We start from the raw sequence: 27,423 nt of genomic DNA, 5'->3' as shown, positions 1-27,423 counted from the left end.
AATTGTTGCCGATTGCTTATGGTATCGTTGACAGTGAGAATAACGACTCCTGGACGTATTTCTTACAGAAGTTGAGGGTAGCAATTGGCGTGGTTGAGAACTTAGTGTTTGTGTCAGATAGGCATCAAAGCATTGATCATGCTGTTGAACTCGTTTTTCCCGAAGCAGTCCACTGTGCATGCTATCACCACATTGTTATGAACGTGAACGCCAAATTCAAGACTGATGCTTTTCCCAACCAAATATATAATGTTGCTTACGCATGGTCGAAAACTGAATGCGATAGAGAGTTCGAGAAGCTTAGAAAGATGAATCCGGCCATTGCTGCATATGTGGAGAGTATAGGGTTTGAGAAGTGGGCTCACCCTTATTGTTTGGGCGATAGATACAACATCATGACGAGCAACGCTGCTGAAAGCTTCAATAGTGTCACAGAAGAGTTCAGGAAATATCCAATAACTACTTTGGTTGAATTTATCAGGTTCACACTCCAATCGTGGTTCGCTGATCGCCTCGAAAATGCTGACAAATGTACCACCCCTTTGGCCACGCTCTTTGAAAAAAACTTGGCAAAAATTCATGAAAATGCAAGGTACAGGCGCGTCCAACGAAATGGAGCCAATTTGTATAACGTTGGTAGGGGACCTAACGGTGAAAGAGGTGGTGATGTGAATCTAGTTGAAAGAACATGCACCTGCGGTGTGTTCACGTTATTGAAACTCCCTTGCCTTCATGCATGTGCCGCGGCATTGAAAACGAACACAAGTGTGTACACGCTTTGCTCACCTTATTATTCAAAAGAAACGTGGAGGAAGATTTACGATGATACCATCAATCTTGCTGGTGACGAGGATGATTGGGTTCTCCCAGAACACATCAAGAATATGAAAGTTGGGATACCTGTGGAAAAGAAGCCTGTAGGTTGTCCAAGAAAAAGCAACGCTGGAAGAAGACGGGAGAACCGTTTCCCGTCTGGTGATAAAAAAGGTTCTGTACCACGAAACTGCAGCCGCTGTGGCAGTTCAGGCCACAACAGAGCAACATGCAAAGCCCGCATTTGAGGCGTCTTGTACGTATTGTAGTGTAATAATTATGTGTAATTTCTCAAAAAAATAATTATGTGTAAAAAAGAAAAAGTGAGCTAAAATGATGATAATGCTTCAGTTAATAAGGCTTTGTACGTGCATATCTTCTAATTGCAAGATAATATTACACATGGCAGCCATGCAGGCTTGTACAGCCTCTCCTATAGGCCATAAAATTAATTAAAGCTATAATAAAAAAGGTAGGTTAGCGTACGTGATGAACTAATTTATAATGATGCATATTTTGTCATCATTTGGTTTATTTTCATGTGCTAACCAAATTATATATATATATCTAAATGAGGCACGAATTATTTCCAACTTTTTTTAAAAAAAAAAAATCAAATAATTTAAGAGAGAACAAGCAATTAAATTCCCACATTCTCGCTCTGTGTACGTTTTTGGCAGCTCTCTTTTCCTAGAATTATATTATAATAATAATACTACTAAATTGTTGATTTAATTTCTTTGTAACTCTCAGTAGTACAATAAATCATCCTTATTCATCCATGCATGGGATTCTGACGGCGCACATTCTCCCAACATATATCTTTTTTTACTTACCACAGTTCATATTAATTATTTTTAGGTGTAATAGTTATTTTTGTTGAATAATATTGATATTTTATATTTGAAACCACGAATAATTATCAAAATTTGAACGAAAAGAAAGTCTATATATACATAACTGTAATGTTAATTACACAAAATATACAATGTCCCAATAATTACACATATAATCAGCCGACATTTTGGTAAAATAAATCAACACACCACCGTTGATGAAACATAGCTATCCGGTCTGGCGTCACATCGGTCAATCCACGCTGCATCATGAGATGCTCCACATACTCAATGCAATAGACGCCACAATCACCACTAAATGCAAAATAAAATGTAAAGTCAGTCTAACGTAAAACATATTTTAATACTATAGTACTTTTTTATCGCTATGTACCTGGTTGTTGACTTCGGAACTAAGTCGTGAGTGGCTCGAGTCGAGTGCATTTTTGGAAGCACCGTGATGTCCCTGTTAGTTAACGCCATGATCTGGCTGTTATGTGGAAATTCCTCGGTTGCAAGGATTAGCGAGGGTAGCAGTTCTCCCCAAGTCTTCAGGATGGGTTCCATGGCGGTCCAATGACAGACGCTGGAATCACAGTCGTAGACATTAATTTTCCACAGCTCTATGTCGACTTCAAGTGTGACCCAGTGCCTTGCCTCGGGAAGGTTCAGAACGAAGTAAATAAACTCGTTACCCCTCCATCTCTCAAAGACTTGGGACTGTAATTACAGAGAACAACGAAACAATTAACAAACCATAATAATCTTCCCAAACAATTAACATTTAAAATCTTACTAAAACAATACCTTATGAACCCCTCTGCAGTAGTCCAGGATATAATCCTCCCACACAAAGTTTTTCCTCGGACCCCTGTGGCTCGTCCATGCACTGCTGATCATGGTGGTCACGAATGTGGAGAGAATGACACCCTTCTGAGGAAATGTCAGTGGATAGTCGGTGCGTCGCCTCCTCAGCATATGCATTGCTGCATCTATATGCTGCATATAAAGGGAAATGTCAGTTAGACAAAAAAATATATTAATTGCACATAAAGTTGTAAAGTGAAGTAATATTATAAAATACTTTACTTACGTCATCTGTAAGCCATTCATTTGGTGTGAGCATTATCCAAAAGAATCCTGGACCGTAATCACCACTTCTCAAATCCCGAAGTCGGTGGTTCGGAATGAGTCCAACACACCACTTTCGGAAAGTGGTTAACAATTTCTCATCCGGTGGCTCCAGGGGATCAAAAGTCGAAGATGGCCTATGTCTCCTCTTCATCTCCGTATAGTCACCGAACCATACAGGAGGCTTTCTCTTCCTCTTCCGACTCTTAACCACTGCAGGTTGTGCCTCTATCGACGTAATCTCACCCACCGCGACTCGGTGTCATGTACATGGATAACAGATTGTGCCTCGATCGGAGTCGCTGGAGCTCCCTCATAAGGATCGTAATCGTCGGGGAAGACCTCCTCCTCTTCTACTGGGGGTGAAGCAGCTGGTGGTGGGGTAGATGGATCTGCTGGGGCCTCCGGTGTTGAAGCTGTCGTTGGCGGACGATTCAACATGGCCAATATGTCTCTGAGCTGCTCCATAATTACGTTCTGACCACCCTTCAGCTCTACATGGCTGGTCTCGTATGCCTTCTTCAGCTCGACATGAGCAAAGATACGTACCCCGAGTGTCGGCCTCGATCCTATCCAACCTCACCACTAAATCGGTGTACTCGGCACCCGAACGCCCGATGAAGATGGTGCACCGGGCCGAGGTTCGAACCGCGCCCGAAAAAATATATATCAAAAAAATACGGTAAGCATACGATAATTCCACAATGTAACAAATATCACAAAACAAAAATAATAAAAAATAAAGACATAAAAAAAAAGTTCCAAAAATTGGTACCTGAGTGTCTGTTTCCTGAGTGTCTGGCACCTGAGTCTCTGGTACCTGACTACCTACCTCAGCCTCTGTGTCATCCACACCATCATCAACCAGGTTCTCCACACCATCGTAAGATATGGTCCTCACAAATGCCTCCTCCTCTGTCCGTGGAAGTAGCCCCTTCACCACTTCAAGATTCTGTTTATGGTTCAAAAAATATCAAAATAAAACCATTTAGCATTTATTACAAGCATTTATGTTAAATAATTGTTCTGAACATAAGTGAAAATCATACCTGTCTAGAAAATAATGCGCTGACGTCTTTCTTCCCAATATCGCCCTTGCTCGTCCAGCTAAGCATCCTGGGGAACCGAATCCCGTGATTCGTGCCATACCTCTTCCCAACCTCCAAAATGGCCTCGTACGCCCAATATTGTACTGCAGGTGCGAAGCCATATGCTGTGTATTTGCACTCGTGCTGAACATCCGAACTCAGCTTCTTCTCGTAGTTGGCCTTCTATTTCAACATGTCTTTTTGAAGCGAGTGCATGAGTCTGGCAAATGAGTGCTTCCCCCAAGGAATCCAGAAGAAGAACTCGAGGTCTTCCACATATCTAAGTATGTGAGGCGTAATCAGCGCGTTTGCCTCGCGACCCAGAAGCACTGACTCCACAAACAAGCACAAGCCGAGCTTGTACAAGTCTTCCGGGTTCTGACAGTTTGTGAACCTATCTTGGAGTGCTTCTGTCTTCACACTATCAGACCGGTTGAAATATCTATTGATCAATCGGTCTGACCCCGAGCGCGCGACCTGCGCAGCCTTCTCCTCTTCTGTTGGCCCCGAGGAGAAGTCCAGGCCTGTAATGAGTGCAAACTCCAGCACCCCGAATTTGACCTCCTTCCGACCAACATAAAACCGCATCCTCAACTCCTCCTGAGCATCCACTTTCATTTTGTGGAGCATCAGCTGGTGAAATAACACTGAGGAGAATGTCAAGGGTACGGCATTCCAAAAGCTCCCGAAACGGCTTTCCTTCGCCGTGTTATTAAGGTTGAACTCCTCAAACCGAGCTTTGATTTTTGCAAACACTCCAGTGCCTCTATATGTGACGCGGCCAGTAAAATGCTCGGGTGCTGGAATAATGAGTCTGGGAACCATCTGAAAAAACAAAAAACAAATAAATAAAGCTGCCAAAAAAATTTAAAAATATGTCGACATTATGTCGACATTCCGTCGACATTATGTCGACATTATCAAAAGCAGACACAACACTATTATGTCGACAAAATATCGACATCCTGTCGACATTCAATCGACAATACAAACATAAATTCAATCAAATAACAATTACACAACATATCGACATACTGTCGACATACAGTCGACATTCAGTCGACAATACAACCTAACAATCAACAAGTTAATATAATCGACATACCATCGACATACTGTCGACACGTCGTCGACAATATAGGGCAGGAATACATTTAAACTACCAATCGACATCCAATCGACATTCAGTCGACAATGCAAACATAAATTCAATCAAATAACAATTACACAACATATCGACATACTGTCGACATTCAGTCGACAATACAACCTAACAATCAACGAGTTAATTTAATCGACATACCATCGACATACTGTCGACAAATCGTCGACAATATAGGGCAGAAATACACTTAAACTACTATGTTGACATCCTATCGACATACAAGCGATATCCTATCGACATACAAATTACAGCAAAATTCAAACAGACACCCAATCTATCGACATCCTATCGATATGTCATCGACAACTCTGTAATATACACAGATTTCATTGAAACACTAACATCTACAACCTAAAGATCACAAAAGCTACAAAAAATCCACTAATCTGAACAACATGCAATAATTGGCATCCAAATCTATGAAAAATATATTTTTTTCAAAAGAAAAATCTTACCTTTGACTGAATTTGGTGGTGTAGGCGACGGTTTTTGCTCGTGGGTGGTGACGGCAGTTTCTCCTCGTGGTGGCGACGGCAGTTTTGCGTCGGTTTGGGTCGAAGATCGACAGACGGTTTCGGTTCGTCGATTGGGTTCGTGGGTTTGGTTCGTGGGGTTGGGTTCGTGGGTGGTCGACGGCGGCGTGGGTTTGTTGGTTTCGTGGTCGACGCCGTGGGTACGTTGGTCTGGTTCGTGTGGGTTCGTGAAGAGAGCGAGAGAGAGGGAAAGTCTTTGAGCGAGAGAGAGGGAAAGTCAGAGAGCGAGAGAGAGAGGGAAAGTCAGAGAGAGAGTGAAAATTTTATTTTAAGGGTATTTTAGGAACTTTTTCAAATTAGAGGAATCAATTTGTTCAAAAAATTAATGAGTCTAAATTTTGATATTGAGTATTTTATTAGGGCCAAAATATGAAATTTCCCTTTGAAAAAGGCATTTTCACGCCCTTTTCTTTCAATTGTGCACAAGCTAAAGCTTCCCTTATTTCAAGAAATTCAAATTTAATTGTTCTTCCTCCGATAACAGATATTTCAACAAAATTAAGAGTAGCAAATTCATACTTAATTTTTGTCATCAACGTATTCTCTTTTGAATATATATTATGTAATATTTTATAAGAGTTTAACATTTTTTTTTTTTTTTGAGAGAATTATCTTACATACTAAATTTTAAATTTCTTTTTTTTTAAAAAAAAAATAATAATTGTTTTGTTAAATACTATGTGTATTTTTATGTAAATTTTAATTGGTATATGAGTTAATGTAAATTTTCATAAATATGAAAAAAATAAATTATTTTAAAATGTAAAAAATAAAAATACCTTTTATTAAGTTAAGTATTAAAAGACTAAAAAATATAGGGTGATTCTACAATACACTCCCGTAAAAGGGAGATATTGATGCACTCCTACTTGTTTCGGTATCGAGAAAAAAAAATTAGTTCATGTACGTTATAGCTATTTAAGATATTCTACAAAATTTTGAGAAATTTAGAATAATTTATAATATAGAAAATAATGTTTAAACAGTCTATTTTACACACGTATAAAATAAATTAGTCACGCGTGCAACACACTGCTTGAACACAATTTTTATTATAAGATGTCTTAAATAACTATAATTTACATGACTATAAGAAAAAATTTAACTAAAAAATTATTTCGGTAACTAAAACAGAAAAAGGTGTATCGGTATATCCCTTTTAAAGTAGTCCAAAATTTTCCTAAAATATAAATATAAATTGTTATAAAAGTGAAAAAAAAAATATATTTTATTCTATTAGTCGGATACAAGTTAATATAAAAGTTATATTTCAAGAATTTATTTAACAAGCATCCGGACAAAATTTAGTGTAAAAAGTTTTGTAGCGAAAATACTATTATTCTTTAAAAAAAAATGACGGTTATCTAGTTTATATTTAGCTTAAAAGCCCCAATAAAAATGTCATTCGAAGTATAACGACATCACCATATGTAGATCACTCAACAACTCCCACAACAAAACACAGAAAGGAGAACCAACAAGAGCTTTAGGAAACGGTTACAAACATTAAAACAATAATAATAGTACGAGGCGTCTGTAAATACCCACGCAGACAAAATTAAACAACACACGAAATAATTCAGTCCCAGAAAGAAAAACCAAATAAAGCACATCATAGTAATCATTCATCCTCAGTCTCCGACTCAGCACTCTGAAGCCAATCAATGAAGGGTTGAGTATTCTTCCAAATCTGAGAGTCTTTGCTGCCTCCTTTTGATCCTCCTTCAAACCACTGAATTATGACCTCTTCCTCAAGGATGTCAGCGTCGTACAATGCTTTCAGAACCAGCGCAACTTCTTTCATAGAGTTGGATGTCAACCTTCTGAAAAATGCCTCCATAGCTTTAAGTAATAGCAGCTGACATCCCTCCTCCTCAGCAGCAGCCACAGCGATGTAATTTTTATATTTGGCCACTACCTTCGTGAACCCTCTTTCAACACCGTCAAAGATTGCCTCAAACAAAAGAGTCATCTTTTCCTGAGCTGATTCCGGAGAAGACGCTAGAAGGGACTGCAGCTGTTTGGCTGAAGCGCCTTTCTTTATGTTTGCCTTCAGTTCATCAATAAGTTTCAGAGGAGCAACTGAGTTTCCATTCTGAGCACTATCACTTGTTGTGGTTGCTGCCTTGGTCTTCTTGTCTAGCTCATTTGTAGAAAGCATAACCATATCAGCTGTTACAGCACTCAACTGCTCTTGAATCCTTTGGTTAACTGCCTCGAGCGATGTGTCAGTTTGCCACTGAACATCATCATCATCATCCAATTCTACCTTATCATCAGCATAGCTGTGCGGCGGTGATGAATAACCATCATCAGATCCACCTGCTTTCTTTCTGGAAGTGCTATATTTCGTAATGCCATCTTTTGATGATGTGCCCTTTTTCTTCACATCCTTCTTCACTTTCTTTAGTTCCTCATCAGCAGCCTCTCCTTCTTTCATTCGCTCTTTCTCAGCTCTTCTCATTGCCTTCTTGTCTTTGGATCCCTTCTTCTGTTCAGGTGGGTTCTTAAGAATGAAACTGGTAAGCTTGTCCCTCATATCCACATCAGACACAAACCCACATGCAGCACACTTCAGTTGGAGCATCTGAGTTTTTGTAATCACTATCTCAGTTTCAGGGTTTCCACAACCATAGCACTGGACGTATTTCTTAATAAAATTTTCAAGAAGTCCAGCTAGCTTAGAAGTTTCATGGGACCCGTTAACAAGAGAAGTTCCAGTTTTCTCATCAAATTTAGACTGGGCTCCAAGCTCACAACCAAAATACTTTGTCGTGTAAGATGCTGGCCTTGCCAAAGCCTTTGCAATATCAACCATGTTGACCACATTCGTCTTAATGCCATTTCCCCTGCCCTCAATTTTTGTAATCATTCTGGGCATCTTATAACGGTAGAAGGCATCATCACTGTTTGATGCACCTATGTTCTGTAAAGCCATCTTTCACTTCAGCAATAGAGTTGGAATTTAAGAACAAAAGTGGATGTCACAGTAGAGATAAGCTAGAATGACTATAAGCAGCCGAAGTGTTTCCTTTTAGGAATCTCTCAACAAAAATGGATTGATCTTCAGCAAAAAGAAAAAGTTGCATACACTTGCAACCACACCAAGAGTATTCCTCAAATGGCCCGAGATGCATACAGCCAACAGCTTTCGACAAGGACCTGTTCTTTTTTCTTGATGAAGGACAATACTCACCAAGCAACCCAATTGTTTCCAAAAAGAATATGGCCTGTTCTGACATAAAATAAATTACAACGTTCACAAATTCACCTTGAAAAGCAGCAGACAACAGAAAACCTGCAATGTTTCACAACAAGGATATTTCGAATTAGAACTGTAAACATACAAGTATTTCTGATAATTATAAGGAAAATGTTAAATTAAATCCAGTGAAAAACTATTAAAGACAAAGATCACAACTGATGATTAGACAACAACACATGTAAGATGGTTATAGTGAATCAAAGACACTTTAAAACACGACGTAACTCTACCAGCATGGCTGAGGGCCTGAGAACAAAAAATAAAAAAATGAAAAGGTAAACTAGTAGACAATCAATACGAGCTACTGCACACAAATTAAACTGTGGAAAGAAAAGTAGTACAAAAAATAAATCAACACACACCCATTCCATATGAGAAAAATTTACAGTCATGCATTGGTTAACTTAAATACATCATAGTGCATTACAATAACGCAAGACAATAAATTAAGCCCTCGGGAAACGGTTAGTAAATAAAGAATCCCAATAGCTAGTTTCCCTATTGCAAAACATTGTTTGTGTCAATAATAAACCGCAGCTCAAGTAAAAATTAAAACTCTACAAAGAATAAACTATATTGATTCAATAAAATTAAATCAAACTAAATATATACCAAGTACCCATAGCCAAACATAAAATACTAAAATCAATGCCCTGAAGGTAGTGAATGTTCATACATGATAAGAGATATCATATATGCGAATAAATAAACATTTGAAAAACAAGACCCAAGAAAATTTTTGTCCATGGTAGCATACAATAAAATTAGGTGTCCCATAGTTATGCTCATCATATAAAAGTAAATCTCCATCGCAGCATAATAAGCTAGACAGAAATATTGAGAAGAGTATAAATTTGGTGGAGGCATACATTTTACGAACACGCAGCACAACATTCTTTTCTTAATTTTTCTTTTTTCCTTATATCACGTAAATCATAAAAACCCTAACATCGGCTATTTCCAAATACGAGTAAACAAACAAAATCGAAACAATGAAAACGTTGACGGATCGAAACAAACTAAATTCTAAGAAAAGAGATGATAAGAAATTAAGTTGAAAGTAAGATAAAAGAGAGCTAGGGATACCTGTAATTGTAATGAGAGAAGACAAGAATTAGGGTTTCGATTCGATCTATTGCCAAGGAAAGAGCAAGAGAGAAAAAAAGAAAGAGAAGGAGATTATGAGCTGTGAGAGAGAGAAGGGCGGCGAAGGTGTGTCTTATATATGCATAGGGTTGGAGCGTGAAAGGGGACAATTTCAATTTTAACAGGAAAAAGGATATTTTCCAAGGAGGAAACAGCGTGTTCTACTTCAACTTTACAATCTATATATTGTCTAAAAAAAATTGTGGCAATATTATTAATTAATTCTTGAATAAAATTAAACACTACGCTCTCAAAAAAAATTAATAAATAAATAATCACTATAAATTTAAGGAAAATTCTACAATGCACTCCCTTAAAATAGATATATTGATGCATCCCTATGTGTTTTAACATTCGAAATAATTTTTTAGTCAAATTTTTTCTCATGGTCATGTACGTTATAGTTATTTAAAACATCCTGCAAAATTTTAAGAAATTTAGAAAAGTTTAACACGCCGAAAACTATGTTCAAACAGTGTGTTGCACGTGTGACTATTTTATTTTATACGCGTGTAAAATAGACTGTTTGAACATTGTTTTCTATATTGTAAATTATTCTAAATTTTTCAAAATTTTGTAGGATATCTTAAATACCTATAACGTACATGAATATGAAAAAAAAAATTAGACTAAAAAATATTTCTGGATGCCGAAACAAGTTAAGGGTGCATCAGTACATCCCTTTTAAGGGGGTGCATTGTAGAATCACCCTAAATTTAATTATTATTTTTATTTTTTGAAAGTTACTACAAATTTCTTTTAAAAAAAAAATTGTACGTACATAAAAAGAAAAAATTGTTAACGAAAATCTGCCTTAACTCATAATATATTTCTCATTTTCAAAAAAAAAAACTCATAATATACTTTAAGGTAATTTGTTTTTATATTTCTATGAGATTTTTACACTAGGTGATAAATTTGGCTAATTTTTTACATTTTTATGCTTATTAATCTTTTATGCTATAAAATAAGATAAAATAATATAAAATAGATGAGAAGAAAAAAGAAGAAGATGAAGAGAGAAAGAGAAAGTGAATGAGAATTTCTCATTTGTTTATTCCAATAGAGGGAATCTCTATTTATACAAATACAAGAGTAAAATATTAAAAAACTAAGAAAAAATGAATGTTGATTACAACTAATGGTAATAAATAAAAGATTTGGACATCTACATAATTATTAATATTTATAACACTCCCCATTGGATGTCCATAATAACTGTCTAATTAAAAATCTTGCTGAAAAACTTGATCAAAAGAAAAAGAGTATAGTGTAAACTAACTCCCACTCATTTAGGCATTCGTGGGGATCTTCTAATCGACGAATTTCTATCTTATCTGTCGTCTTATCAAATGTTGATGTTGGTAATAACTTTGTGAATCAGTTTGATAGATTGACACTTGATTGAATTTGTTGAAGACCAATATGCATTTTCTTGAAACGTATAAAGAAGAATTTGGTGAAATGTGTTCTAATTCTATCTCCTTCAATGTACCCTCCTTTTAGTTGAGCGATGTAAGCAGTATTATCTTCATAGAGAACGGTTTGTGTTGATACTTCTTTATAGAGTGCAATCCATATGTTTCCCGAATATACTATGTCAATGATCTCACTCCCACACATTCTCTGCTTGCTTCATTAAGTGCAAGTATGTTAACATAATTGAAAGTTTTCTCGTAAAAAATCTTATCAGGAAAACCAGTGAGACAAAACCTGAGCTAAAGAAAAAGAGAGCAATATATATTTCATATTCATAACTATTTGCAAGTTGCCTCGTTAAAAACCTTGTCAGGAAAACCCAGTGGGACAAAACTTGAACTAAGGAAAAAAGAGTGCAACATGAATATTTCTCCCCCTCATGCACATATGATCCATAATTCTTTTAGTGATAATACATTTCATAAGATTATTTTTATCACTTTTAAAATATCACAATATACTATCTATGATCATATATTTTCGATAACTCTTTCAGAGTATGTGTGGACTTCTAAATTATAGATAAGAGGTTCCTGCAACATCAATTTTTATCCAACTAATTGTATCATTCATGTGTGTATACAATTTTGTTCATACTAAAATGTAACATTTCAAGTAGATTGAACATAACACATTAATGATAATATAAATTTTCATTTGAGACAATGATGGTACTCCAAGACCATATTTTTGTTCCATTCTTGTTGTATGGTCTTAATTTCCATATCAAATGATCATATATCTATAATTCTTGATGCATATGAAGTACTTCAGGACTTCTCAACTAATGAACAAACTACATACATTTAATTTTCTCAATATACAAAAGAAATAAAAGTTTGTTCTTCAGTTAATTAAAAACTCTTCATGAGTCTATCACAATGTATAATTTACGAATTTATACCGCATAGACAACCATACGCATTTTTCCAATAATAATTTACTTACATGTCTTTATTTCATACAAAAATCTTTGTCATTTAGTGCGCGCGACTTTAAATTTATATCACTTAAGACATGTATTAAATGTTGGAAATTATTTCATCAGGATCTTAGATCTACTCACAAGTATGTTTATTAACACCCTAAATATGAACTTTCTAAAACGATGAAATAAACACATATAAAGTTTAGAAAACCTTACATTGGGTGCAGCGGAATATAATGACTCCTTCCGTTCAGATATCTAGCCCTTGATTCCTTTCTGTAGCAGAGCATTATCAATATCTGAACCTGGATCTCTTTCTCTGAATCTTTGATGCTGAAACTCCTTTTGCTGAAGGTCTTTCTTCACGATCTTCCTCACTATGATTGATGTATCACTTGCTGTGTGTGGGCACTACTCATACACTAAGAATTTTGAAATTCAAGAGGGAAGAGAAAGAAGAAGTGGCAGCTAAAGATAGGGAGAGAGAAAGGCTCAGGTTTTTCTCTGAAGGAAAAATAGAAAATTTAAGTGTAATTTTTCTGAAGCCTTCACTATCTATTTATAGCATTCCACTAGGGTTAGGTTTGAATTATTTGACATTAAAATAATGAAAATATCAGAGGGAAAACCCTACAAAAGTGGTCGGCCATGCAAGGTGGAATTGGGCCTCACTTTTTGCAATTTTGCAGTTTTATCTTTTCTGCATCTGATTTTCTCAAAAACGCCAATTTTCTAATTCAACCATTTAAATGCCAATTCTAACTATTTAATAACTATAAATAATTATTAAATAATATTGTCATTTATCATATTTATTAATTGAACCATACAAAGTATCATAATTAACAAATATGCCCCTATAAACTCTTTCTTTACAATTTCGCCCTTACTTAGTGAAAAATTCACAAAAAGACATAGTCTAATTTGAGAATTATAATTGATTAATCAAAACCAATTACATGAGTCTTACAAGCAATATTATCTCAACTAGTGGGGGGACCATGGGTCTATATAACCGAGCTTCCAATAAGTAGATCAAGAATTTAGGACTAAAATTCACTGACTTATTAATTCTTCGTTGAATCCACGCATAGAACTTAGAATTGCACTCTCAGTATATAGAATGCTCTATATGTTCCACCATATAGACGCATCATTAGTTATCCATTGTTATAATCCTAATTTGATCACTGATCCTCTATATGAATGATCTACACTGTAAAGGGATTAGATTACCGTTACACCCTACAATGTATTTATTCCTTAAAACACTTGACCCCGTATAAATGATATTTCAGCTTATGTGAAATGAGTACTCCACCATTTATGTTCGTTTGGTCAAGCTCGAAGGAGATCATCCTTTGCTTACTATTCGCCAGATAGAAGCTATAGATTTCATGTTTATGTTAGCGCTCCCACTCAATTGCACTACCGTGTTCCCAAAATGTACGTATCACCTTGACCTAAAAGTAGGCTTAACTAACAAATCAAAGAACACGAATAGCCTCTCGAGATTGAGCCTAATCATATCAGGATTAAGATCATTTGATCTAGGATCAACTAGACGATATTGACTTGAATAGATATTACGGCAAGTTTAATAAATCTAAGTCAAAGTTCAATATCGGTCCCTTCCGATGCATACTCCATGCATCCAACCTGAGCTTTACTTTAACCAATGCTCTGGAAAGAACATAGCACTTCTCCAAATGCAAGTAAACTCTGTTGTAGATTATCATATCAGTAAAACCCTGTGTCTGATAAATCTAGAAAACTTTATTCACATAGTCATGTTTACTTTCCAATGTGTTGACGACACAATAAACAGGATCAAGTATGTGAAAAGGGTTTCAGATGAATTTATACATTATGTACATATAATCATGAAATAAATCATGTGAACCATGCAACATTAAATGTTATTTCTGATCTATATTAATAAGTAAATCTGATTATATTGAAATGAGTTTTATTTAGGGCATAAAACCCAACATTAAATTCTTCTAGAATTTTTAGATAAGGCTTATTTTAAATTCTCACTATATTAGGAGCTCCAAATAAATAACTTTTTGTTGCAACATTTATGTGACGCTTATAATTCGTCATAAAATATATTCCAAGCTATAGTCAAATTATGATTATATTTTCTCAATATTTAAGCTTTACTTCAATCAATGCCTCGCGATAAGCTATGCAAACTTTGTACAATAATTCATTATGTACAAATACATATATGCAAATTTCTCATTAGAAATATTTATTTGCACACCCTTCAGGTCTTACTTCACTTTATGCGAGTAAACTTACCTGGACTGCGTCATAATATTTTGGCCAAAAACAAAATGTATGTCGATTATTCTCGACAAATCTAATACCATTGCTATCTCATGTTACTTTATTGCATATACAAATATTCAACATCTATTGTCGACAAAAATTTTATTGCATAAACTCCTCGTAATAGGATCTGAAAGGTTGAATTAAACACAACCTTTTCTCCACCATTACTCTTCCTTAAATCACAAAATCATTGATAATGTGAAATTCCTCTCTATATGTCTACTCTCTTGGAATACTGGATTCTATACATACCTTTGGCAACTACTTTTGGTTAATCAGGAAATTAACACTAGTAGTTTAGGCAATTTGGAATGGTGCCAAAAATGTATAGAACTTTCCTTAGACTGAATAAGTACCTTTCCTGCAACTTTAACATTCAGTCTCTCTCTGGTGGACCTAGAGACTTCAGATAGGTTTTTACACTTCTCCAAAATCACTATTCCACCCCTAGAGTAATCACCATCTTATCAGAAAGATTTTCTAGCACAAAGGCAAATTTCGAAATCTGATATGGTGTAGTCTAAGAGTTTTAAACACACCCTTATAGACTAACATATAGTTCCTCTTCTTAATCTTAAGATTTACTTGATTGTCTTCCAATGTTCTTCAATCTGATACCTACTCATTACTCCCACTCAACAGCAGGTGTATGGTCTAAGGCATACAAAAGCATATCTAAGACCTCTCACTGTTGATATAAGAAATTCTTTCATGGCTTTATCTTTTCTGGAATAGTTAAGACTTTTCCTTAGATAAATAAAATCTATACCTAAGAAGTTGTGAAGCTTCTATAGATTGCCATTAGAAAGAAAATGCTTCAGCATCTTACTAGAGTGAGTTGCTTGCATTAGAGTAAGTAATTACCAGGTATACCACAAGTCATAGGTTTAGATAAACTCAAACCTATAATACTAGGAACAGGAAGTTTTGTTAAGTCCATTGAATAGACTTATAAACGAAAATTTCCTTTTATGTCCTTGTAATAGAAAACTTTAGGTTACTCCATGTGAATGGATTAAACCATAGTTCTATTGGCTTTTCTTCTTAGTTTCTTATCTTGACAATCCATTATTTATTTAAACTCACAATGGATAATAATCACTAGTGTCTCCCAAGTAATAAGAAGGTGAGTTCCTAGAAACTCTCCCACTACGACAAGGTACCGTGAATTATGTCGAAGAAAACTAAATGGTATTGATCTCTTCGGTTGTGACAAGACAACAGAGGAAGTGGGATCATCATATATTATATAAGATGATAGAACACTTTTGGAATCAAGAAAAATATCTCCTTTATTTACTACTTGTTTTCAGACTTAGTCATTATCTTAGAAAAGTAGTATTTGTTTGAACAAACACTTTCTTATCTATTGAGTATGGGATGGTCCACCCCTAATCACTTAGAATAGCTAACAAACCATGGTTAACAGTTCTAGCTTTTCTTAAGATTTTGATTAGGTCATCCATGAATCTAGTAATGATTTACACGAAGTATACAACCATTACATCATTCTGAAATTGTATTACCATAGAAGGATTTAGGCAACGACTAGTAACTAATCATCAATATGCAACTCGAAATTTCTGGGGAGGTAAGTTTGGATATAATTCAAAAATCAATTTAATGATCTTTGAACTGCATATCAACTAACTATTTCTCCACCCCTATCAGTTCGCAAGATCTTTAACCACTTACCTTAATGGTTTTAACCATTTCTAGAAATTAATGAAATTTTTCAAACATTTCAAATTTCTTTGCATAAGGTATAATCTAGAGTGATCGTTTTAAGAATACAACGAAAAACTCATATCCACCCCTGAATGTACATCCATCTGCGAATGAGATGAACTACTTTTAGTGGATATAGGCAAATTAACTCTTTGCAGAGATTGATCTTGTCAAATCCACTATGAACAAGATACAAATGCCATAGATTAAAAAAAATGTGGTAGTGTCTTTTGATGACATAGGTTTAGTTACATCAAAGAGTTTTTAGAATACTGCAAGTGGATCCTGGTCACAGAATACCTAACTCATATTCCATACAGTTTTAATCCATTAATGGAAGATGGATATTAAACACTTGAGAAAGTGTAACTGTATTATATTCTGGAATTAGAAATATAAGAAAATTTCTATTTGGAATCTAAAATTAAAGTCAAAGACTTAAATTTATACCAAATATAATGAGTAATTCTATCTTGGACCACCACTACTAATACAAACTCTAAGTCAGATTTGCCCATACAAGTAGGAGATTTCTAAGATTGAGGATTTATATCAATTGGGAATAGAATTTCGGGATTATAATCATATGCGTCATTTAATATAGAATGACATGAAATGATTTATAGACCATTCATTCAATGATATGTTATTGACCTAATTCGAAATGAATAAGCTAAGAGGAATTAGGATAATTTCGTTTAAAATAAGAATCCAACGATGCTTCGATTAGCGAAAGTCAAAGTAATCTTATTTATATAATCTTCTTGTTTCATATCGTAAAAATACTAGTCTAAGGTGTCATCAATTGATGAACAGCTAGATGTCGCATATACAATATTTATCTTTCGAGATCTAACACTATTATGTATGTCTAATGGTGAAAATCCACTAGGGATTTATCTCATTAGATAAACAAGCCAAGTTAGACCAACAATGAAGATTCGAAATTAAACTACAACTTAATAACAGAAAATAACATGGTTCAATATAAATTCATACACAATTCAGAAATTATAAGCATATAGCAAATAGGAATGACAAGTGAAAATACTAAAACATACAATCCTAAATAATTCCCAAGGTTTTCAACAAACTGATATCAGTGTCCCGTTTAGGCGAGAGTCAAAGCTACCATTCATTGAATAGAGTTGTCTGCTCATCTAAAATGTTAAACATTCTAGCAACTTTTTATTCGATCAAGATTGGAATTCAGCGTTGTCCCGTTTAGGCGAGAGTCAAGGCAATTCTATCTTATGAGCTTCCACCATTGTTTCATAATTTGCAAGTCAAGTATCGTCGCCACCATTAGGGTGATCCATACCATACAAAACACTTACAAACTACTTATCATGCGAGGTTAAACAGTGCGAAATCGCTAATGAACGTTCCTCCATTAGGGAGGATTACTCACTAAAACAAACGCGGTGTAAAACCCACAATGGAGATCGAATATCTTAATAATAAAGCTCATTATTTAAAAAGAGTTGTATTTTCTTTGATTCTCTTTATTTATTCTATTTATTTTAAATATATATTTATTTAATTAAAATTTCCAATTTAGAATGAAAAATTCTAAATATAAATTTTAATTTAATATTTATAAATTTTACTTAGATGGATATGAAAATAACATGAATTATTTCCATCTTAGTAATAATTTCCAATAAATATTTAGAAAAATATTCAATTTAAGTTGTTACAAAATTAATTTAAATTAATTTACAACTCAAATTTTATTTTCTATAAATATATATACTGCATTTCGAAAAATTAAAGTATTTAAGAATACAATTTTCGAAAAATGCATATTAAAATAAAAAATAAATCCTGGAAAAATTATTCTAATTTAATGTTGGCCCAAAATTAATTAATAAAATTAATTTACAACAAAAAATATAATTTTCCTATTTAATTAAATATATAAGAAAAATTTCAAATATTTAAGTATGATGATGAAAATCAACTTAAATATTAATTTTCTATTTAATTAAATATACTAGAAAAATACTTCAAGCAAAAATGTCATCTATCTAGATTTTCCTTTGACTAATTAATTCAATTTCTAATAATATACTTTAATTCAATTTATTTTAAATTAATCAATAAATGAAAAAGTCATTGATTTAAGTTGATCCAAGAATTAATTAAAATAAATAATTAATTTACAACTTAATCTATTTTTCAAGATAAATTCAAAATCATCTTGCATTATGAAATGCAATTTCGAAAATTGATTAATAAAATAAAGAAAAATATATTTTACTTCATTTATTTTAATTAATCATTAAATGAAAAAATCATTGATTTAAGTTGGTCCAAAATTAAAATAAATAATTTACAACTTTAATCTATTTTTCAAATAAAATTCGAAATTCCAGCATTTAAGAAATGCAATTTCGAAATTTGATTAATAAAATAAAGAAAAAAAATATATATTTTGAAAATTATTTAAATTTAGTTGAAAAATTAAATTTCAACTAAAAATAATTTTCTATTTAATTAAGTGTTATGAAAAAGAAATATTTAAGTATCATGATGAAAATGAACTTAGATATTTAATTTTCAAATTAATTAAATGTATTAAATTCAAGAAATAAATAATTAAGTGTAGAGAAGGCTTAATTATTAATCTCTAGTTTAATACTAGGAAAAATATACTTAAAATAAATTGTACCAAAATTAATTATATAAATAATTAATTTCACAATTTATAATATTTTCCAATTTAATATTAGAAATAATAAGTAGTCTAGAAATAACTATCTAGAAAATATCTTATTTGACTAAGTATCTTTTCCACAAAATTTGAAAAAATATCTAATTTAAGTTGTATTAGAAAAAAATCTAGAACTTAAATATTTTCAAATTTAAATTTAATTAAATATCAAAAATTAAGTTGTAACCACTTAATTCAAAAATATTCCATTTTAAGTTAATATTCGAAAAGATATTAACTTAAAAAAAAATATCTAAAGAATCTTAATAACCAATGCCTAAAATTCCTCAACTTAATTTTGAAATTTGAAATTCAAAAGATATTCAGATTTAAGTTGGTTAGTTGTAGATAACTAAATATCAACTTAAATAGGAATATTTAATGAAAAATTTAAATTAAGCTCCAGAAAGAATCTAGATGGTTATAATTCTATATTTAATTAAATACAAGAAAATACATATAGTTTAGCTTAGAATAAAGAATTCTTTAAACTATAATTTGTTAGATAAATTAACAATTAACCCAAGATCTATTTGTATATAATATAGAACACAATAGTAGTATATGATAATTGAGTATGTGTACCTGATTGATCCATAGCAATTATCTCAGTTTGATCCACAGCAGTTACTCCAATTTGATAGTGCAATACTATCAACTAAGTCTTCCTCCCTAGATCTCTAAATCAGAAGCAGTTTATTTATCTGATTATCAAAAGGTATACAATTGTGATGAGACAATATGTATTTATAGAGTTAGGGAGGGGACTTAGCTACAAAACCCTAGTTGGGCTGGGCCTGCTCATCAAAGGCTTCAGTCAACTAGAAAAGTCCACACTTCTGCTTCACCTAGACTTTACACACAGATGCTAAGCCCATTAACAATTGATCACCAACAACATGGGCTAACACAGCAAAGAACTATCCAATCAACCCAAGTTTTAATAAAACCAATAAAATTTAATGTAAGCCCAAATAAAAGTCTAACATTCTCCCACTTGGGCTACATTGATTTTAATACATATATATTATATATCAAAATAATTTTATTTGAAAACGACTCATGGGTTGAACAACAAGAAAACATTTGTGGCCACTTTAAAAAATGATAGTTCTCTGATAGCATCTCAACATACCGGTCCAATTTAACCTTTGATAATGAACTATGACAGTCATATTATTTTTAACTCAACAAAAGACATTCATAATCACAAATACCAAAGTATTAAATTGACATGGTCAATAAGTCTAGTAGTGTGGTAAGGAATTATGTTCAACATGTGATCAATTTAAAATAACATAATATCCTTATCAGTCCTCAATTTCAACGTCTGATAAGTGATGCTTAATAAATAAGCCAGTGAAATTCATCATATACCACTTAAAATAAGTAAGTGTCACTAAATATGCTTAAAGAATTAAGCCAACAACATATCATTGTCATTAAGCAAATAAATTTAAAAGACAATGATCACACCAATATGAACCACATGCTTTCAATTCAATAATTCTCGAGAATATAACAAAACATAATTGAAAACATATCCATTCAATAATAAAAATTGAAACATAAAATGTAGTTCATAACTTTATTCAGAAAATTATAAATAATAATTTCTAAAAACAAACAAAAAACAAAACTCCCACTAACCCAAAAGATCAAAAGATTCTAAAATGCCCATATTAACAACATGTTTATTAAACAACACGGCACTTAACCCTTTGGTTAGAGGATCTGCTAACATCGACTCGGTCTTGCAATTTTCAATAACAATGTCTCCTTTCTTGACCAAGTCTCTGACAGTGAGATACTTTATTTCCATATGTTTAGAAGAACTACTAATCTTGTTATTCTTTGAAAAGAAAATAGCAGCATTATTATCACAATAGATTAGCATAGGTGTGGAAATAGAATCAACCACTCGTATCTCCGAAATAAAATTCTTCAGCCACAAAGCTTGCAAAGATGCCCCATAACATGCAACAAACTCAGCATACATAGTAGATGATGTGATCAAAGTCTGCTTGACACTCTTCCAAGAAATAGCAGCACCTGCCAAGGTGAAAATATAGCCAGAAGTTGACTTTAAATCATCTACACAACCACCAAAATCTGAATCTGAATAACCAACAACTCGAAGATTGTCAACATGCTTATACACAAGCATAAAACTCTTCGTTCTTTGCAAATATCTCAAAACTTTCTTGGCTGCAACCCAATGATCATGGCCAGGATCAGATAAATATCTCCCAAGAACATTGACTACGAAAGCTATGTCAGGTCGAGTGCAAACCTGAGCATACATCAAACTCCCTACTACACTTGCATAAGGGATGTTCTTCATTGCTCCTCTTTCCAAGTCGTTCTTAGGACATTGCTGCTTAGTGAACTTGTCCCCTTTCAGAATAGGAACAGAACCAGCTTTACACAAATCCATGTTGAACCTTTTGAGCACACGATTAATGTAAGCTTCTTGAGATAAGCAAAGAACTTTTCGATTCCTGTCACGATGGATCTTAATCCCCAAAACATAGGATGCCTCTCCAAGATCTTTCATATCAAAATTGGAAGACAGAAAATTTTTGGTCTCATTTAGTAGTGACAAATCACTGCTTGCAAGTAAAATGTCATCTACATAAAGAACAAGAAATATATAACGACTCCCACTGATCTTCATATAAATACACTGATCAAACTTGTTCTCTACGAAACCAAACGATGTCACAACCTTGTCAAACTTCAAGTACCACTGGCGAGATGCCTGTTTGAGACCATAAATGGATCGTTTCAACTTGCAAACTAAGTGTTCTTTTCCTTTCTCCTTGTAGCCTTCAGGTTGAGACATATAGACTTCCTCATTCAATTCTCCATTCAGAAAAGCAGTTTTAACATCCATTTGATGCAATTCTAAATCAAAATGCGCAACTAAGGCCATAATAATTCTGAATGAATCTTTAGTGGAAACAGGTGAGAAAGTTTCAGTGTAATCAATACCTTCTCTTTGAGTAAAGCCTTTAGCCACTAAACGCGCTTTAAACCTTTCAATCATCCCTTTTTATCCCTTTTAGCCTTTAAAATCCACTTACAACCTATTGGTTTAAAACCATCAGGTAATAAAACTAGCTCCCATACACCATTTTTCTTCATGGAGTCGATCTCATCATCCGTAAATTTCAAGTAACCATTTTGAAGATTGTGGACTATTAAGTGCTTCACTAAAAGTGACAGGATCCACAAAATGATCAATATCATATTCTCCTTCTCCAAGATAAACAAAATTATCATGACACTTTGTGGACTTCTTTTGCTCTGAGATCTTCTTAGAGGAGGTACTTCTGGAATAACTTCTCTTTGTTGATCATTGTTTTGAATAACATCTTCCACAACTGGAATTTCTTCAATAACAGGATTCTCATTAACAATAGGAGCTTCATCATTAACAAGCCCTTCATCAATAATAGGACCTTCACCATCTTCGATATCGGGAGCAATGTATTCATCAACAATGGGAGCATTACCAACTGGAGTAGGATGGAGACTACTATTATCATCTCTTGAAAATGACATAGGAATACAAATTCCTTTAGAGGACTCCCCCATTTCAAGAGATGTTGAAGGAATTTTTTCAGCAACATCAAATTCCAGAAATTTAGCAGTCTGAGATTCAACAATTCGCGTACCACGAGTGGGACAGTAAAAGCGATAGCCTTTTGAGCGCATTGGATAACCAATGAAATAACAGCGATTTGTTCTCGGATCTAACTTTTTCAAATTAGGATCATAAATCTTTACTTCAGCTGGACAACCCCATACTCGAAGATGATTAAGACTAGGCTTCCGCCCAGTCCATAACTCAAAAGGGGTCTTGGGAACAGATTTACTGGGAACACGATTTAAAATATAAGTTGCAGTCATAAGTGCTTCACCCCATAAAAACTCTGGAAGATTTGTTCTACTCATCATACTTCTAACCATATCCATGAGAGTGCGATTTCTCCTTTCAGCAACGCCATTTTGCTCAGGTGAACCAGGCATAGTGTATTGAGCAACTATACCATTTTCTTGGAAGTACTCTGCAAAAAGCCCCATGTGTTGTCCAGATTCTGTATAACGACCATAATATTCTCCTCCACGATCAGAATGAACAACTTTGATGACTCTTCCTAATTGTTTCTCAACCTCATTTCGAAAAATTTTGAGTTTATCAAGGGCGTCAGATTTTTCTTTAATTAAATAGGTGAATCCATAACGAGAAAAATCATCGATAAAAGTGATAAAATATTTATTTCTGCACAATGTGGTGGAATAAGGACCACTGATGTCTGTGTGGATAATTTCCAATAAAGATTGACTGCGGTTTGCAGTCTTCTTTCTTGTTTTAGTCAATTTTCCACGAGTACAATCAACACAAGTATCCCAATCAGAAGCATCAAGAGGAGGAAGTATTTCAGATTTAATTAAACGATCAACCCTTTCTCTAGAAATATGACCCAATCTTTTGTGCCATAACAATAAGGATGTTTCCTTAATATGAGGTCTTTTACCCACAGTATTCACAACATTAAAAGAGGAATCTAAAGGAGCCAATGACAACTTGTAAAGACCATCAGAATAAAAGCAATTTCCAATAATTCGAGAGTCAAGCATAATGTCAACATTATCATTTGCAAAATGAAAAGAATATCCTTGTTTAACCAAAAGCGGAAGCGAAACTAAATTCCTTTTAAAAGTAGGAACATAAAAAGTATTGTTCAGAATAATCTTATCACGAGACTGTAATTCAAGAATAAATGTTCCAACATAGATAACGTCAACTCCAACATCATTGCCCACTTTAAGCTTGGACTCCCTCTCACTTGGCTTCCTGAGATCCCTTAGCCCCTGTAAGGAAACAGAAACATGAACAGTAGCACCACTGTCTAACCACCAAGAATCAATAGGAACATCAACTAGATTAGATTCAAAACAAACACATGCTAATGGATTACCTGATTGTGCTTGCTTCTTTTCTAACCAAGTCTTAAATTTGTGACAGTCCGTTCTTCGATGCCCCAATTTTTCACAAAAGTAACACTTCACATTAGAGTATTTGGACTTTCCATTGTTATTCTTCTGTTTATTCTTATGCTCCTTACCATTACCATTCTGTTTAGTAGCACCATCATTTTTATTCTTGAATTTTCCTTTTCCTTTGTTGGGCTTGAGGTGAGAAACATAGTTAGCAGATTCATTCTTCTCCCTTTTAAGCTTGCTTTCTTCAGCTACACACTGAGAAATTAGGTCGCTGATAGTCCATGTTTGATTGTAAGTGTTGTAAAATTTGTCTTGATAAGGCTGAAAGAGGCAGGAAGAGCATGAAGAGCTCGATGAATAATGAAAGAGTCAGGAAGAGGAATATTATGATCTTTCAACTTGGACCGAATATTCACCAATTTCAGAATAAAATCTCGCACTCCTTTTAATTCATCATACTTAATGGTTGTCATTTCATCCATAAGATGTCCAGCTTCAGCGTTTTCACCAGTGTCGTATAATTTTTCTACAGCATTGAAAAACTCTTTGGCATTTGTAGTGTCTGGCAAACCACTCAATAGATGTTCAGGAATGGATCTTTTCATAGTAAGAAGACTAAGTCGACTTGACTTTTCCCATTGTGCATGATGAGTTCTCTCGGCAGCTGTACTGGAGTCAGTAAGATCAGTAGGTTTTTCTTCTCGTAGGCACAAGTCCAAATCCATTATGCCTAAAGTAAATTCCACATCTCGTTTCCATGTCTTGTAGTTGGAAGCATTCAAAATATGGATGGAAGCATTATTGTTGTTCACAGAAAAGGAGACTGAAAAATTCAAAAATTAAAACTTGAATAAGCAATATGAGCAATGTATTAGAAAATATTGTAGAATCAACTGGTCATTATAAACTCCCCTTTGGGGTGAGAATATAACACACACATGATCTACCTTCATGAAGTTAACAACAAAGAAAAAAAAAATACATATCATTTAAGAATTTTATTACCTTTGGGCAAATAAATTTCTTAAAAATATGTATTTATTTAAGCAAAATAATAATAAATTTATATATTTAAATTATTACCTTTGGGCAAATAATTAAAATATATATATTTAATATTAACTCACTTCATGGAATGTGAACTAATATATGTAAATACTACCTTTGGGCAAGTAATTACACATATAGTCAATCAAAAGATATAATATTTTCTGCAACATGTGAAATTTGGTGATAAAACAATCTTTGAAGATTAATAATTTTCAACCAAATTTCCAAAAGAGATATATAATTGCTTTTATTATATTGATAATCAAAAAATAAAGTGTCCACCATAACACATTATTTTTGTATCAAACAACCAAGTTTTATAATTTTAGAACAACAAATAATCAAAAGATGTGAATATGAGAAAATTGGTGGAGACTACATAGTCAAAATAAATTAAATAAGAGAGTGACTATGTCATATGGAACGAGAAGAAACCCAAAAAATTTTCTATGATCGACAGATTTCGAAAAATCATCAAAAAATATTTTTAATAATTTTTTAACTACAAAATTATCATTAAAATAATAATAATTATTAAACGGAGTCAAAAAATTAATTAAAAATCATAGAAAAATCAGAAATTGAATTTTAAGCACGCTGAAAAAAAAAACGTCGAAAAACGACCTCCGACGTGGCCCCACGCGCCCCCATGCGCCACCTGCGCGAGTGGGCTTCGCGGCTGGACTCCATCTTCTTCCTCCAGCCGGTTCCTGCAAACGGGTCACGCGACCCGGTTCGTGCAGTCGGGTCTGCAAGTGTTTTCCGGCCAAAAAATCGACGAAAAGTGGGGATTTTGGATGGGTTTCGATCGGGAATCTATTTCTAGTTGATTTACACTACTAATTTCGTGTATTAAAGACTAAATGGGTAGATCTATGTTTGAAATTAATCCGAAAATTGAAGAACTTAAAAAAAATGATTGTGATATAAATTCTCGGTTGAAACACGAAATAAATTGTGTAAGAACATTGATAAACAATTAATTATGAGGAATCTATAATCAATTTTAGATTAAAAACAATAAAATCAAAATACACAAATTATAATTTCATATTATAATCATATAAACCCTAAAACTTTAAAGTTAAAATTCTCTTAATATACACAATGATTTCATGCATATAATATATCAATAGAACGAGAATTTAATGATAAACAAAACCCCTAAAGTTTTAAGATTTAAAAACAAAAAATTCAACATAAAATAATAACGAAATTAATATGTAATTATGGATAATTAACATATGCAAATTAATTATACTAATTATAGGTTCTAAATCATATACAATAGGCTATCTGATACCACATGTTAGATAAATTAACAATTAATCCAAGATCTATTTGTATATAACATAGAACACAATAGTAGTATATGATAATTGAGTATGTGTACCTGATTGATCCATAGCAATTATCTCAGTTTGATCCACAGCAGTTACTCCAATTTGATAGTGCAATACTATCAACTAAGTCTTCCTCCCTAGATCTCTAAATCAGAAGCAGTTTATTTATCTGATTATCAAAAGGTATACAATTGTGATGAGACAATATGTATTTATAGAGTTAGGGAGGGGACTTAGCTACAAAACCCTAGTTGGGCTGGGCCTGCTCATCAAAGGCTTCAGTCAACTAGAAAAGCCCACACTTCTGCTTCACCTAGACTTTACACACAGATGCTAAGCCCATTAACAATTGATCACCAACAACATGGGCTAACACAGCAAAGAACTATCCAATCAACCCAAGTTTTAATAAAACCAATAAAATTTAATGTAAGCCCAAATAAAAGTCTAACATAATTTTCTTAAATTAATTTCAAAATAAATGAAATTAATTATGTTGCTAATCAATTTTATTAGGTTAAACTAGTTTAATTAACCTAGTACAGTTATTCAAATCAGGCAAATGGGCCTTCACAATTGGGGTAGTTCATGTGAGGGGGTGCTGGGTTCAGTGTGTCGTACCCACTACTATGGCTCCCAACTCTCACACAAGGCCCAAAAGAGAGGAATTTAACCTTAATAAGAACAACTGTTATTAATTGAATAGGCCCAATAACTAAATGGACCTATATAAAATCTATCAATGACTATGACATTTTATTTAGCAACAACAACCTATATGCATCTATAATGAAATTAAACACATAGGCTCACACAGGCACACTTTGGATGGGTCCTATCATGTTGCTA

At 33.5% G+C, this 27,423-nt stretch overlaps 2 protein-coding genes across 3 annotated transcripts; both read right to left on the bottom strand.

Moving 5' to 3' along the window:
- Window positions 1–932: 932 nt before the first annotated feature.
- Window positions 933–2,735, bottom strand: LOC133030914 (uncharacterized). The gene is made up of 2 exons (XM_061103959.1): window positions 2,457–2,735; window positions 933–2,369 (listed from the first exon to the last, which is right to left on the bottom strand). Exons 1-2 carry the CDS (start codon window positions 2,652–2,654, stop codon window positions 1,989–1,991), a joined length of 579 nt encoding a protein of 192 aa, XP_060959942.1. The 5' UTR covers window positions 2,655–2,735; the 3' UTR covers window positions 933–1,988.
- Window positions 2,736–7,051: 4,316 nt separating this feature from the next.
- Window positions 7,052–10,179, bottom strand: LOC115699269 (eukaryotic translation initiation factor 5). Of its 2 annotated transcripts, XM_030626603.2 has the most exons (3): window positions 9,918–10,179; window positions 9,057–9,077; window positions 7,052–8,864 (listed from the first exon to the last, which is right to left on the bottom strand). In XM_030626603.2, the coding sequence occupies exon 3, from the start codon at window positions 8,502–8,504 to the stop codon at window positions 7,188–7,190; it is 1,317 nt and encodes a 438-aa protein (XP_030482463.1). In that variant the 5' UTR covers window positions 8,505–8,864; window positions 9,057–9,077; window positions 9,918–10,179; the 3' UTR covers window positions 7,052–7,187. The 2 variants fall into 2 exon arrangements, with proteins under 2 accessions (XP_030482463.1, XP_030482462.1); XM_030626602.2 differs by lacking the exon at window positions 9,057–9,077 and having other exon boundaries at window positions 9,918–10,164.
- Window positions 10,180–27,423: the final 17,244 nt, after the last annotated feature.

This window comes from Cannabis sativa, chromosome 9 (genome assembly GCF_029168945.1).
Source record: "Cannabis sativa cultivar Pink pepper isolate KNU-18-1 chromosome 9, ASM2916894v1, whole genome shotgun sequence".
In the NCBI taxonomy this organism is placed as follows: Eukaryota; Viridiplantae; Streptophyta; class Magnoliopsida; order Rosales; family Cannabaceae; genus Cannabis; species Cannabis sativa.
The sequence above is the reverse complement of the archived record's forward strand: the minus strand, read 5'-3'. Positions and strand labels throughout refer to the sequence as shown.

What these genes read in the sequence shown, in the direction of transcription:
- LOC133030914 (XM_061103959.1), bottom strand. Translation starts at nt 2,654, where the DNA reads ATGCAGCATATAGATGCAGCAATGCATATGCTGAGGAGGCGACGCACC. An exon ending in ACTGCAGAGGGGTTCATAAG is followed by an intron (nt 2,370 to 2,456) that starts GTATTGTTTTAG and finishes CTGTAATTACAG; the next exon opens with TCCCAAGTCTTTGAGAGATG.
- LOC115699269 (XM_030626603.2), bottom strand. Translation starts at nt 8,504, where the DNA reads ATGGCTTTACAGAACATAGGTGCATCAAACAGTGATGATGCCTTCTAC.